The sequence below is a fragment of the Cryptomeria japonica genome, chromosome 4, assembly GCF_030272615.1.
Source record: "Cryptomeria japonica chromosome 4, Sugi_1.0, whole genome shotgun sequence".
NCBI lineage: Eukaryota > Viridiplantae > Streptophyta > Pinopsida > Cupressales > Cupressaceae > Cryptomeria > Cryptomeria japonica.
The window spans coordinates 609,237,399-609,253,058 of NC_081408.1; the positions used below are offsets into that span (position 1 = coordinate 609,237,399).

Consider the following 15,660-nt stretch of genomic DNA (forward strand, 5'->3'; position numbering starts at 1 on the left):
TCAAAGGCTTCCCAAGCTTGGTCAGTCCATTTAAAAGGTTGGTACTTTCTTAGCATTAATGTGACGAGCCTAATCATTCCTGCAAAATCTGATATGAATATGCCTACACAATTGATTTTCCCCAAGAAATATTAAACTCCCTTTATTAACTGGTAGGGGTAGTTCCTTAATGGCCTCCACAAGTTTAAGATCAATGGACACTCCATCTTTAGACACCACATGTCCCAACAATTTCCCTTGCGGGACCCCGAAGATACATTTTTTTGGATTCAAGGATACCCTGAATTCTAAGCACTTTTGGAACACTAATTCTAGATGGTTGAAATGATCCTCTTTTGACTCTGAGAACACAGTGAGATCATCTAGATAGATGAGAATGATTTTATTGATCAATTCCTTGAAGGCAATGTCCATTGTTCTCTAGAAAGTGGCTCCTACATTGGAGATGCCAAAAGGCATCTTAGTTTGGTGGTGAATGTTGTTTTGTGTCGATCCTCTTCTTTAATAAGAACTTGGTTATACCCAGAAAAACCATCGAGAATGGAAAACATTTTTGACCCAGCTACAGTCTGCAGAATCTGTTCCATAGAGGGTGGAGGATATGGTCTTTTAAAGAAGCTCTATTCAGATCTCTCAAAAATCTACGTAGAGGCGGATATCCCCATGCTTTTTATAGACACGAACTAGGTTACAAACCCAAGTACTATGCTTGATTGGATACACTATCTGAGAGTCGACTAGTTTTCTCAACTCTTGAGCCATGCAAGACTCAATTTTTGGGTTGACTGGTCTATGATTTTGTCAGATTGGCTTCAACCTTCTGCAAGCTCAATAGTATGTTGAATAACAGTAGGATATCCTTTTAAATCATCATATAACCACACAATGACCCCTTTATAATTTTCACAAAAGGATACCAATCTAACTTTATCATGTTGAGGAAAATTCTAGCCAACCTTAAGCTTTGTGTCATCTCCAACCTGGAGATTGACATAGTCTCATTTGTCTGCTGCAAATTTCCTTTTATCATTTTTTGCGTCATCGCAGTCGAACAGGTTTTCCAAGGTGATCAAACCTTTCAAAAGCTTCTTAGACTTTAGTTGAATGACTTGATCTTCATATGCTTTTGCCACATTGGGTTGTAATTGCTTAGCAAACTTGCATGACTATTGGATGAACATAGAAATATGGACATCACTTTCAAAAACTTGCTAGTTTTGATCATTATCTGGGATGGCTGGTCTTACGATCACGCAGACTAAATGCTTGTTTTCTATCAATTCCGAGACAAGATCAAATTGGACTCCGATAGTAGCTAACCGATTTGTAGTTGTATTTTACCTTCTAGAGATTCCTTGAATGTTGAAAGCATAAAAATTTTCAATTAGGTCCCAAAATTTATGCCTATTGAAGTGCATGCAGACATTTTTAGTTGCGGATGTTCCTCAGACTTGCTTCACCACCAGCTTAGAGTCTCCTAGAACTTTTAATTGTTTGATACCCATCCACTCTACAAGGCTTAATCCCCACACTAGGCCTTCATATCTTGCCTCATTGTTTGTGCAAGCAAATTGGAAACAGAAAGCCCTAAGGACTTCCTCTCTTGATGGAGACTTCAAACACACGCTGACTCCTGATCCGGTTTTACACCTTGCACCATCAAAATACAATGTTCGTAGCTTAGATGTGCAACCCTCCTTTGAATTTTGCACATATTGCTCATCTTTGGAGATCTTACGGATCACTTGGTCTTCATCATAGATTACAAAAGTTCTTATACCAGTGGCATGATAGTTGCCAAAGGGATTATATGTATCTATGAACTCATTAAGAATGACCTCTTCTTCAAGAGTTCAATCAGCAGTCACTTCCTCATCCTCTAGAAATTCAACACAATACATTTCATCCTTAGTAATGGAGTTGTGAGCAGCCTTGAAGTTCATCATAGCTTCTTCAGCTATATGTTCTAAATGTAAAGGTTTAGACAATATTTTCAATTTAGCCCCATGTTTAGTTCTTAGAATGAGATGTGACCAACCTAGGGAAAGGTACCCACTTATTTTTGCAGTAGTCTCTTGACAAACAAAGTCCAAAAATGGGGGGAATATCAATTACTACCACCTCCTGGGACACGGTAATACTAGGACATGCATATAGGGTTAGCGAAAGACTTTTAATCACACCCACAACCTGAACCTTATTTCCATCTAACTGCATATCCCCTCTAGCTAAGGGATCATATTTAAGTTTTAGAGCTTATGCTATTTGCTTGGGCATCACAGTGGTACTAGCATTGCAATCTATCATGGAATTATGAAGCATCTTATCCCCTACAATAAGAGTTAAAAAGAAAGGGGTGAGTTTCAGTTTGTCTACCTTTCCTTTTGTAACTTCACTCTCATCATTCGTGACCAACGGCTTGATGTGATGGACCTTGAACCTCCAGTCCTTTGTCTTTACCTTTAGCAAGCTTCACAAACTAATCCATTCATTGTTCGCTGATCAGGTTCTCCCAAAGCTTCTCATAGCAATGACTTTTGCCCTGAAATGGAGCTAGAATATCCCACAACGACACATTTGCAAGAGCTTTCTTGAGTTTCTCCACCACGTTGAAAGATTTTGGGGGTAATAACTTGGATTCCTTAGGCTTATAAGGTACGACTTCATTGGGTTTTTGGAAAGGTGATACAATTACAGGTTGCGTTTGAGTTTTATCTAGACCAACCTTAGGCTGCTAGTTTACAGGTTCTTATATAAGTCTATGCTTTGAGTGAGTGTTCTAATCAGATTGTACCCGAGGAGTTTTTGAAGTTGAGGCATTGTTTGCAAACACGACCTCTTTGCCTTCCATCCATAAAAAGACAACATGGTCGAGAGTAATTTTAGATTCCTATTTTAAGGACATACCATGCATTTGGGTGGTGAGCACAATATTTTCTATTCCTGGAGAAGAGTAGGTGTAGACTCTTTTATTTGGTGTATACCCTTGACTACGTTGCTTGGCTAGCTTTTGTTACAAAATTTCCCTGCAGACAATTTTGGGGCATATGTGCTTCATTACTAACTCTTTATTTTGGTTCAAAGGAATGGTTGCAAGGGTGTAGGGACGTGAACAATGTGGTTGTTAGGCTGAGCTTGGGAAGTTGTCTTCGAACCCCCTTAGAACTGATTTTGTTGATATAGGGGTCTCCCACTTTGATAGTTTTGAAAGGGAGGTCTCATAGGCGTTGCCTACTAACTTTTGATATTGATTATCTCGTTTGAGAAAGTCTTCAACAAATTCTTCATATCATTCACCTCTGCTACCAAGGAAGTCGAATCCATAGTGCATGAATAAATAGATTGGGGAGGTGCTAATGAAATAAGAGAAGCTTGGTCTTACATTGGGGCTGATAACTCAGGGAAGACAAGCATAGGCGGTCTAGGTGGAAGCTTTCTGGTGCCAATTTGATTATTCTCAGCTTTAACTGCTAAGCTATAGGCATCTAGTAAAGTATTCCCCCCAAGAGATTGAAACATAACAAATATGTCAGAGTTAAAAGCCGATAGATAAAAGATAAATGCCATATCATTTGGAGGTGGGCAATTGTTGGAATCCTTTGCCAAGTTTTGTGAAATCTGGTGTTGAAATCAGTTATTGCTTCTTGTGGAGCTCACTAGATGGTTATTAACTACTACAATAATGAATATTTGTCTCCTTTCTCTGTGAAACGCTCAAATAATTGATCTCTAAGCTGGTCCCAATCTGCAATCAAATTAGGTTGCAAGGAACGATACCAATCTTGTGCTTTGCCTTTAAAAGAGGTTGCAAGCAATATTAATGCCACATTTTGTTGCGTGACATTACACACAATACAAACATCAACTACATCTTGTAGGTGTTCTGCAAGACTCTTGGAATGTTCCCCTCTGAATTTGGGCAAAGCCTTCAAGGCGGAAGCTAGAATGGGATCCCACTACACGAGACATAGGCAAAATAAGAGCGCACCCACTATTCCATGTTACAAAATTACGAGGAGGGATGGCCATTTGCATCGGGGCATGGATCTAGGCCTGAATACCTCCTCTTGAACTTCTTGCTTGAACTATTACTAGCGACAGTACCAACAAGATGGGATTCACAATAGTTAGGGATATAGTAACAGGTGTATGCTCATACACCCACTTATGGTTTTGATGTTTTTGGTCCCACCGGGCGTGCCAAAAAAAGAATTGTTGATGCTTAAAATTTCTCTCAAAACAACAACCTTATGGGAAGTTCAATGAAGGGAATTGCACATCACTGAACAACCTCCGAGATTTTAGAAGTCGTCTCTTCATTTGAAATGGGAAAAGGGGAAGGAAAATGCTAAAAGTAAACTAAGGAGATGTGCTAAAGATTTAAGATTCTAAACATTCAAAGCATAAAAAAGCATACATCATGTGCACAATTTAAAGACTTGACAATTCAATAATCAAAATAGCTAAAATCTTAAGATTCAGTGTAAGCATAATATGACTTAAACATAACACCGAATTGAAAAAGTCTGCGACATGATTCAACCAGTAAAAGTTATGCTTAATATCTTAGAAGTTTATACAGAGAGCAAATTTTCAACTCGTACTCCACGAATAAACATAAAGGCCTGAAATCGACAAAGTCTGATTATCTATCTTCCATAAAACTGAAAACAATACTAAAGTCCAAGTAAGATCAAAATTGTCTTTTGTGTGAACCTCGTAAAATGATTTTTGATTACCCTTTGGCAACAGAGAGTCCCCAGAAAATAGAAAAGATTCCCCTCACTAGTCGTGTGACTGCTCCAACAAACCGATTCCCTGAATGGCTTGCACAATCTCCAAGGTGGACGCATGTCCTCAGATCATGCCTCTACAATCATCATTGAGTCGTGAGGAACTTCAAAATTATGTTCTCCCTACGCATGGTTGGTCGATTGGATATTGAGACACATGGCAGCTAGGCGAGATTCCCTTTCGCTTTTCATCCCTTTCCTTATGAAAGGTCCACGATTGTGATACGTGGCTGAAGGTGGAACCTCTCGGCCCTTCTCCATTTTCTTTGCAGGAAAACCCCACAGGCCAGACACATGGCGAGCATGCAAGACATTTTGGTGAGTTTGCTTTCCTTCCATAAGAAAACCCTGCCATGAGACACGTGGCATGTAAGATCAAACTTGCTTGTAAGCCCAAGCAAGGATGCAAGGAAAAGGACACGTGACAGCGCAACGAGACTTTACAAAGCCAAGGTAAAAGTGTCGATCCAAAAACGCGCCTTGCTTACACGTGGCGAGAAAGGAAAGAGAGTCCTTAATAGATTCGGGAAACAAAGTTAAGACAAGAGCTGTGATGCAGCTAGAGTCCCTGCCTTTTGCCAAAAAAATGACATTTGTTCTATGTTTGTATTGAATAATGTTTAAGATACATCGAAGAGGTATCTATTAGTTGCATACTCTTGTGTATTAAATGAGGTCAATTGTTAGGCGATGTTTAGCAAGTGATGTCAATTTGTGCAACAAAGGTGTTAATGAAAAAATGGTATCTTCAAATCAACTAAGAATCTGTTTATAAAGATCCAATCAGTAGTGAAATAAAACCTATGAATCAAGAAGATAATTAAACTAATGTTATGTTCATAATAGAAAGAGAGGGAGAGGTGGAGTGGGGAAGAGTGGGAGAGAGCGGGTAAGAAGATAGAGATAAAAAAGGTATAGATAAAGATGGAAATGGAGGAAAGGGATATGGAGAGAGTGAGAGGAGGAGAGAGGGAGAGAGATTAAAGAGATGAGATGGGGATAGATAGAAATGAAAGAGGTAAATATGTAGAGGTAGAAAGGTAGAGATCTAGGGATAGAGAAAGATAAATATAGAGATAAGAAGTAATATATAGATATAAATAGAGTGAGGGAGAGATATAAGGGTGGAGAGAGAGGACAAGGTAATAAGATAGAGATAAAGGGAGAGTTGGGAGAAGTATGGAGAGATAGAGATAAAGATACAATGCGATATAAATATTGAGGCCTAAGAATAGTAAGAGGGACAGAGAGGGAAAAAGAAAGAGAGATGCAAATGAATAGATAGACACATGTCTAAAGATAGAGGGAGCAGGAGGAAGAGAGCGAGAAAAAAAGGGAGAAAAAGCAAAAGAGATAGCAATATATAGATGAAGATAGAGAAGGAAAGATAAATGTACATGGTGATATAGAGTGCTAGAGGGTAATAAGGATCCATTTGCAATGTGCTATTATATTTGTTATAAGGAGGTAGAAGGAGATGAAAAGGCATGTATATAAGGTGGAAGAGATAGAAGTGAAAGAGATAAATATATAAGAAATGATATATAATATAATATATAATAATTTATAATATTAAAATATTGCATATAATAATAAGTATAAATTATATTATATATTTTTCAAATAAAATAAAATTTAATTGAATAATAATTTAATATAAAAATTAAATATATAACATTTAACTATATGATATTATTATATCAAGATTTGATTCTTTTTTAAATGGAGCATCTCAATATTATATAATTTTATTTTATTATATTAAAATGGTTAACAAAACTATTTTTTAAATTGTATCAGTTTAATATAGTTTATTTTATTTTTAATCATTTACTTGAATTATCGTTTTAATTTTTCAAATTTAATTTATTTAAGAATTTCACTATATTTATGTTCAATTTTTTAATTAAAAATTATTATTTAATATTGAATTTATCTTTCAATTAATGTTATTCTTGTTTGTAATATCAATACTTTATATTCTTATACTTTATAAAATTTAAATTTAGATTAAGAATAAGAAAATAAAGTAATGATATTACAAACAAGAATAATGTTAATTTAATGATTCCAATAAAAAGAAACATTAATTCAATGATAAATTTAATATTAACAAATAATTTTTTATCATAAAATTAAACATAAATATAGTTAAATTATTAAATAAATGAAATTTGAAAAATTAAAACTATAATTAAGATTAAAAATAAAATAAACTGTATTAAAACTATTGCATTTTAAATTTGAATTTTTATATTAAAAAATTAGTAAAACCATAGTAAAAAAGCTAATAATACAAAGAAACATATTGTGAAGGTTTAAAAAAATTAAATTTGTTTATGTAATTTTTTTATTATCTTTTGATATCATATAGATAATTTCTAAGATTGTTAAAGTTTTTTAAATTTTTATAATCAATATTTTATAGAATTTTTTTAAAATATAATAATTTTTAAAGAAAATATAATAATAATATGAATTTTTAATGCTAATTAAATTAATATGAAATTTTAAATTTGGAAAAAGATAATAGAAAAATAAATTTTAATATCAATGATAGTGAAAACAAAATAAAATTATTTAATATTTTTATTTCAATTATCTAGTTTTTTAAATTAAATTATTTTATATAAATATAAAATTTATCTTTAAAATTATTTTAATAATTATCATGTTAAAAAATTGCTTTATAAAATAAAGAAATAAATAAATACAATATAATGAAAATAAATATTTTTTATTATTTTCAAATTTATTTCATGTCTGGCAAGTGTTGAAAGTGGGTAATAATTGTTTAAATTATTTTAAAGAATGATTTAAATAAACAATATTCAAGTATGGACATTGAGGGTATTTTAAATTATGGTGGAACTCCTTCATGTAAAATCTAAATTTGAGAAAGTGCAGCCATCGGTGCAGGATGCATGGTAAAAAAAATTATATGATAAATTCTTTTTACATAAAACATTATAACTAATTTTTCCCCTCATTGTTGATTCTTCAACTATTTTAATTTTAAAGAAAAAAACTAAAAACTCACGAAAATTATACCTGCCAATATAAAAAAAGGTTAATCCACATTCATTACAATCATGTCAAGTACTATTAAAAATCAGTTTATTAGATACTGGGCACAACTAACAATAAATAAAAAATGATTATTAATGCTTGACAAGATATCATACTTTACCCAAATCCCTTAGTTTGCATCGATACCGTTCCATACAAAATCTAGCTCCAATTTGGCGGATCACGGAAGGCCGTACACATTCTTAATTGATCCGCTGAAAAATAGTAGTGGTACAAACACATGGCGGTCCCACAGAAAGTCTTAGTATACGTGGCACAAAGTAATGAGAGGAACTGTGTTTAAATGTTTTTATTATTACTTAATTTGTCACCGATATTAGCCAATCGAATAAATTTCCGTCGAAAACTAAAAAGAGTACTATAATATATAAATGCACGTCCTCACACTCCATTACTGACTAGCAATTGCACCTTGGTGTGCAATGGGTACACCGAAGAGGTGTAGATTCATGGAAGGTCAAATATGAAAGGTTTTTTTTGGGCGAGGGAGGGGGGGGGCTGGGGGTGGGGGCCTAAGGAGATATAGATAGAGAGGAATATAGAGATGGATATGGAGAGGAGAGGAGTGAAGTGGGTGAGGTAGAGAGATAGGTACACATAAAGATGGACATAGGTATAGGGAGGGAAAGATGTAGAGGTAGAGAGAGATGGGAAATAATGAGGTGGAGAGAGAGGGAGTGATGGAGGCAGAGACATGGAGAATGATATAGAGGAAAAACAATATATATATATATATATATATATAAGTACAGGAAGAGGGATATTGAGAATGGGAGCCATGTGTAGAGATAAACAAGGAGAAGGGAATATAGAAGTAGAGAGGGTGGTAGAAGGAGATAGATAGAAGAAGATAAATATGTAGAGGTGGAAAGAGGTAGAGGGAGAGATAAAGATATAACTAGAGAGAGAGAGAGAGAGAGAGAGAGAGAGAGAGAGAGAGAGAGAGAGAGATAGAGAGAGAGAGAGAGAGAGAGAGAGAGAGAGAGAGAGAGAGAGAGAGAGAGAGATGGAAATAGATATAGGGAGATGGAGAGAGAAATATTGGGAGATGTAGAGAAAGAGGATATATGTATAGATATTGAGAGAGGGGGCATAGGTAGGGAATGAGGGAGAATTAAGTACAAGGGAGATGGAGAGAAATTGAGAGAGGTATGTAGAGGAGGAAGGGAGGGAGAGAGAGGGGGAGTGGGGAGATGACTAAATATATAGAGTTAGAGGGGAAAATGTAGGTATAAAGTGATATAGAGAGATAGAGAGGGATAGAGAGAAAGAGAGCTAGATAGATAGGGAGAAAGATAGAAGTATGGATCCATACAAGAATAAAACAAAACCTTAGAATTAGGAAGATAACTAGGACCCATTACCAATATTATTGATATATTAATATATATCTAGAATTATAAAATTATATATAAATATTTATCTATATTATATATTGATCATATAGTTTATTGGAAGCAGATATTCATTGAAAACTAATCTTAATTCATTTAAAATATATAAAATTCTATAAAATAATTAATATATTTTAAAATATATATTTAAAATAAAAAAAACAGTACTTTCACATTACATAAATATATTATTGCATAGTTTGTTATTATCTGCAATTCTAGAGAATATATTAGATTAAAATAGTTAACAAATGTCCATGTTCTCTCGATTTCTCTCCTATTTGATTTCTAGAGTATTTTAGATAGGTAATAATATCTAGAAGATAATATTATTGATATATTAATATATATCTAGAATTATAAAATTATATATAAATATTTATCTATACTATATATTGATCACGTAATTTATAGGAAGTAGATAATCATTGAAAATAATGTTAATTCATTTAAAATATATAAAATTTTATAAAATAATTAATATATTTTAAAATAATTTATTTAAAATTGAAAAATAGTATTTTCACATTACATAAATAGATTTTTTGTATAGTTTGCTATTATCTACAATTCTAGAGAAAAACAATGCTTTATATGAGATTAAAATTGTTAACAAATATCCATGTGCTCTCAATTTCTCTTTCATTTGATTTCTAGAGTATTTTAGATAGGTAATCCAAATGGATGTGGCATTTAACTATCAACTTCAAAAAATTGAATAGAAAATGTATAATTTCTAGAGGTGATAAGAACTAAACCAATCAATTTACAATGTAGATTTACTCCCATGGGAATGCATTGCAACTACACCATTGATGTGGTCTGCACATCCACTTGCAAAGAGAAGAATCGGGCAACACCATTAAACACTTGATCTGAATCAAAGAGAAGAAAGAAGATTTTGAATTGTGGAATCAATTGACATTACATTCTGGCATCCCGAATTCAATATATAATTTTGAAGATTGTACTTGATCCACAAATTTTGTTGAGTGATGATTCTCATCTCCACAAGAACCAAATTGAAATTTCTCAATGTGAAACAATATACCTCATTGATATACTTATTTTGATACATTTAAATGAATCATATAGCATACCAAGATGAAATAAAAATACAAATAAATTTTTTAAAATAAAAATATACTCCATTCAACTCACTCAAGATCTATTAATAAATATATTTTTAAAATAATAATATAAACAATATTCATTAAAAAAACTATAGACTATGATTAAATGTTTGACTTATCTATGTTTTGAAACAATTGTTACTAAATAATTTGCCTTGCCCTATTAGCAAGATTTTTATTTTTAATAAAATTCTAGCTTACTGATTCAAGGGTAATCAAAGTTTTTTGTAAGTTAAATTAAAGTTTAACGGCCTCTCATTTAAGATTTAAGAGAAAAGTAGACTATATAGAATTATAATTTGGTGGCCTTTGATGTACATCTATATCAAATGCTTGTTTCTCATTATAAATTTAATATCATTTTGAGTTGACCATTATAACGTGTAGTTTAAATACGGTAGTGGGTGCACAGTGCAGTGGGTCCCAATCATGGGAGTGAAAAGGAGAACCGGCCTTCATGTGCAATTTATTTGATATGAACTGTGTTGTCATAATAGAGCCCGCCTTCCATTGTAAATGAGGAGTCGTGCCAAATCGAAAAGAAGCTACGAGATGCCTGCCGAGAAGCTATGAGATGCCTGCTGGAAAGCGGTAGCAGAGATAAGACCGACCGACAGGTAGTATCAGAGCGTTTGACGGAGAGGAGCGAATCGATGGTCCCAAACAATTTAATGGTCTTGCACCCCTTTTCAACAGAGCACAACCATCGATTTAACAAGTTAGCTTCCATAACTTCATATAAGGAACACATTCGGTGTAAAAAACAGCTTAATTTTTAAAAAAAATAAAATAAATAAACCCCAGCAAAAAATGAAACAGCCAATGATTGATCAAAAAATTAATAATTTTTAAAACAGTTTAATAAGAACAAAAATAAAACTTTGAGATAAGATTAAATTTTTCAATTTGCACAGTTACCAAAGCAAGTTAATGCTGGAGGTGAAAACATTAGTTCCCTACTTAAGGCAGGGACTAACAATGAAGCGGCCCGAAGAAGAGGATAAGGATTTTGATCCACAATATCAACTTATTTATTCTATACTAGTATTAAACATCAATCTTCATAGTCATCCTAAATTTGAGAAAGGCTCTTGAGCTTCAACCCTAGCATAAATTGCCCTATTATGATTCTTAACACCACCTAAGTTTTCTTTACATTAAGCACTATGTAAATACTTTATATGTACCAAGACTAAATTTGGGTTTAGATAAAATCACATGATTACAATAATATTTTTGGCTTCTAAAGATTATAACAATGTCTCAAACACACAAATTATCATGATTTCATCTCTTTTTTTTCTTTTTCTTTTTTAATTTTATGATTCTTTGTACAATTTTAGAAATCAATTATTAAGCCTCCGTCACCTCCTAAAAAAAAGTTCACATTCCAATGTGTATAAAACTCTTATCATTTTAATTTGGCATAATTCAATTTACATCATTCATTACATATTTTAATTGATTTATTTATCCAACTTATTTAAATATCTAAAATTCAAATTACATATTTTTAGTGTGTGCTCTTATCTCTATGCTATGACACTATATTGTGGAATTTGTTGAAATTGGATGAGATTTCTTGATCATGCAAACTATTCTAATCATGAGTTGTACATGATACAAGCTATAATTTTTTCTTCCTCCCATGGACTCATTTTCAATGTTGCTTAAGTTATTCGTTTTATCTTAGTGATACTAAAATCGTGTTGTTATAATGTTTTAAAATATTTGTGAAAGACATGCTCTAATTTATTAATTCTAACTACAATTTTTTTTATATGTCACCTTTATAATTTTATATCGTATTCAATCAATTTTTTTAAATGATAAGAACTATAACTTGATGCACCATTTCGTCTCACATTTTATTTGAATTTAAATTGTGTTTTATTATCATATTTTACCATGGATATTTTCTCCTTCAATGGTTAATCCACTTAAAAATATAGACATCTTTTTATGATTGCGTTGCCTTATTTTAAGTATTTTATTTTTATATCCAATAAAATATTTTGATTTTAATTTAACTAAAGAGAATTCAAAGGAATCCATTTAAGTAAAAGTAAATAAATTCAAAATATGTGATAAGTTGTAGAACCTATAAGATGGTAATATAATCAAATTATGGTTTTAGCTTGGTGCAATAGGCTAAATTCATCTAACTCAAATTTTCAAAGTATAAACTGAAGTTACCTTGCACAAACTCAAAATTCTAATTTCAAGAGTGTTTTAGATCACTTTGATTTCATAAGGCTACCTAAATAAAAGATAGAGGATGTCTTAATTTTCAAGAATCGAGAATGATGTACTTAACATGCTATAGATAGATGGAAAAACTATGCTAGCTACTATCTAACTTAGTATTTGAGATATTTAAGAAGAAAGGAAAATAACACCAATTTTGCCTTCTTAAGTATGTATCTATCATTTTAGTTGGAATAAAAAAATTATATTGTATGAAGATCAAATTAAGCTAGAGAATTTGGAGAAGTATTAAAAATCTCTAGAGGTGTAATCCAATACTAATGAGTGTATAGATGAATAAAAGTTTCTATTCATGCACAAGAATGAATCAATATGATCATTCTTGTACATCATTTAATAGGGAGTTATATGATAACACTTTGATGATAAACCCCACAGTGTACACTTGAGATTTTTTGTAGCAAATGGTAAAGACAAAGCTTTATCTAATTCAATATGATTAGTTTGTGAAGCTCATATGACATAACATCTAACAAGACTGGGGCACAATTATATAATTTTTAATTTAAAAAATATATTCATTAAAATAAATTGATTTCTTTAATATCTTACATTATCAAATAAGTATTAAGTGATTTTATCAAATACCCTTAGAAGGGTTCTACCTCATCGATATCAAGAATGTGTATGGTGTTGTTAATAGATCCTTGTCTATAGATGTTAAGGAGAATAAAATAATTCTAAACCTCTTATTTTTAAAAATGAAATAAATAAAATACCATTGTAAACAACTAAAAGAACTAACTATGACCATTTTTCCTATCAATGGATACAATTTTTTTTTTTATTGAAATCATATCCAAAGATTTTTCCTATTAATAATACACATTAAATGATTTGAAAAGAAGTTTAACATGCACTAAAAGACATGGGGTGTATTGTAGTTTAGATTCCAATAAAATTATATGCATATTAATGAAAATGTTTTCTTATAACAACAAATGTCAAAATTAGTAAAACAATAATAAGATAACACGACTAAGTTAGAGGTGGTTTTCATATTCAATAGCCTTAAAAAGCATGCTAAATAGTATCGACAATTATCTTAGTATACAAAAATTTTGGGCATTGACTATTAAGAGGATGGAAATAATATTTGCTCTAGCTTAATTGTAGGAAAGAAGACTAATACTTCTTATGAAATATGTGAATTTCATATTAGAGTATCTCTATCGTATAATAATTATTTTTTTCCTTGTTTTCTCACCTAATTCAATTAAAATATATGCTATAATTATTTTTTCCATGATTTTTAACTCGATTCAATGAACAAACTTGGATTCAACTTTGTCTTGTTAAATGATAAGTGAAATTGTAGTTTTTGTATAGTTGGATTTGACATGTATGATATTATGTGACAAAATTTTAACACCTATGCTCTAACATGCTTAATACATGTTTAAATCTATGGTCCATGATCTTGAAGATGATGAACAAAGATGGTCAAAGATTAGACAAGATGGCTAAGAAATAAGAAATACCATTTAACTTATAGCAAGAATTATTCCATACCATATTTGCATTCCATCACAAAAAACAATGCTAAAAATGACTATTCAAAATAAATGAAAAAAATTAGCAGAAACTATTCACATAAATTATAAGAGTGATAAACCTTTTAAATAAATAATAATACCCACCAAATTATAAAACAAAGAAAAACACTATATATATATACAAGTTGAATGGAAGAAGCACAATAACATTGAAACCCAAGACAACTTAATGATATTAGCACCTTAAAAAACTATTGAAAGGAGACGACACAAGTGTTTGTTTATTATTTTTATACATTGCCATAAATTTAGAAAATATATATGTTAGAAATTTATAATTCTTTCGTTTAGTGAATAAATCCTCAAGTTCTTAGAATAGACCAGTATGAAAAAATAAATATCTTTTAACTTATAACAAAACAAGAATTATTCCATCCATATTTACATTCCGTCACAAAAAACCAATGATAAAAGTGACTATTCAAAATAAATGAAAAATATAAGTTATAAAAAATATTCACATTAATTGTAAGAGTAATAGACATCACATTAAAAAGACAAAATTAATGACTTACCTGATGGAAAAGTGGCTCATCTTTCTCCATGTTTCTTACTGCTATGTCCAATGCTGTTTCTCCCTCATCGTCACGATCATTAATCAACCTTTTTGATGATGCAGCTACAAGACAATGCAATAGTGGTGTGATAACATCTGAATTCATGTCAAATATTTGCTCTGCATTCATGATAGCTAGGTGAAGAGCGTTTCTTCCCTTATCATCTACCAATTCTATAGAATCTTCACAATACTCTAATATGGTTTTCACCATTTCCACACTCCCCTCCTTCACTGCTATATGAAGAGCACACTCTGATTTCTTGTCAAATTTGTAACATAATGATCTGTCCTTATCCAAAAGCTTTCTGGCAATCTTTATATTTTCTTTGACATGCCTTGTTTGCAACCAAGAATGAAATGGTGGAACAAGCTCCTTCAATGGGGGTATTAATGCAGCAATGTGTAATGTTGTCCGACCAACATCATCTACTTCTGAAACAAGAATGGGTTTGTGCTCCAAAATAATATCAATTATGTCTGTACAAAATGCATAAAATAATTTACTATAAGTTAAATCTCATTGAATCAATTCTATGCTACAATAATAAATTAGAAGAGAAAAATATAACATCTTAAAATAAAATTATAAAAATAAACAACACAATCAATTTATATATTATAGGGAATTCAAATCTAAAATCTAATTATATTAAAGTAAAAAAATATAGCATGATAGTTTTAATTTTGTGGTAAATGAAATCATATTTTATTAGGGTATATTTTATTTTTTCAAAATTAGTATTATATTTTCATAAAAAAATAATTTTAATTAATCTATTTAATTAAGTTAATTTATATTAATAGTTTTTGAAAGGAGACTATTATAATAACCAATTTATTCTAATTTTAAAATTTGATACATAATAT

General features: G+C 31.3%; 1 protein-coding gene across 4 annotated transcripts in view; it reads right to left on the minus strand.

The window, feature by feature from the left end:
• LOC131032194 (ankyrin repeat-containing protein At5g02620) overlaps positions 1-15,660 on the minus strand; it is a 120,682-nt gene that overhangs the window by 63,505 nt on the left and 41,517 nt on the right. For 2 of the 4 annotated variants that reach the window (XM_057963138.2, XM_057963141.2), the window contains exon 3: positions 14,750-15,270. In XM_057963138.2, coding sequence (XP_057819121.2) covers positions 14,750-15,270 — 521 coding nt within the window. Of the gene's footprint in view, positions 1-10,041; positions 10,153-10,647; positions 11,096-14,749; positions 15,271-15,660 lie in introns of those variants that run through there. The other 2 variants (XM_057963140.2, XM_057963139.2) reach the window with 2 other exon arrangements.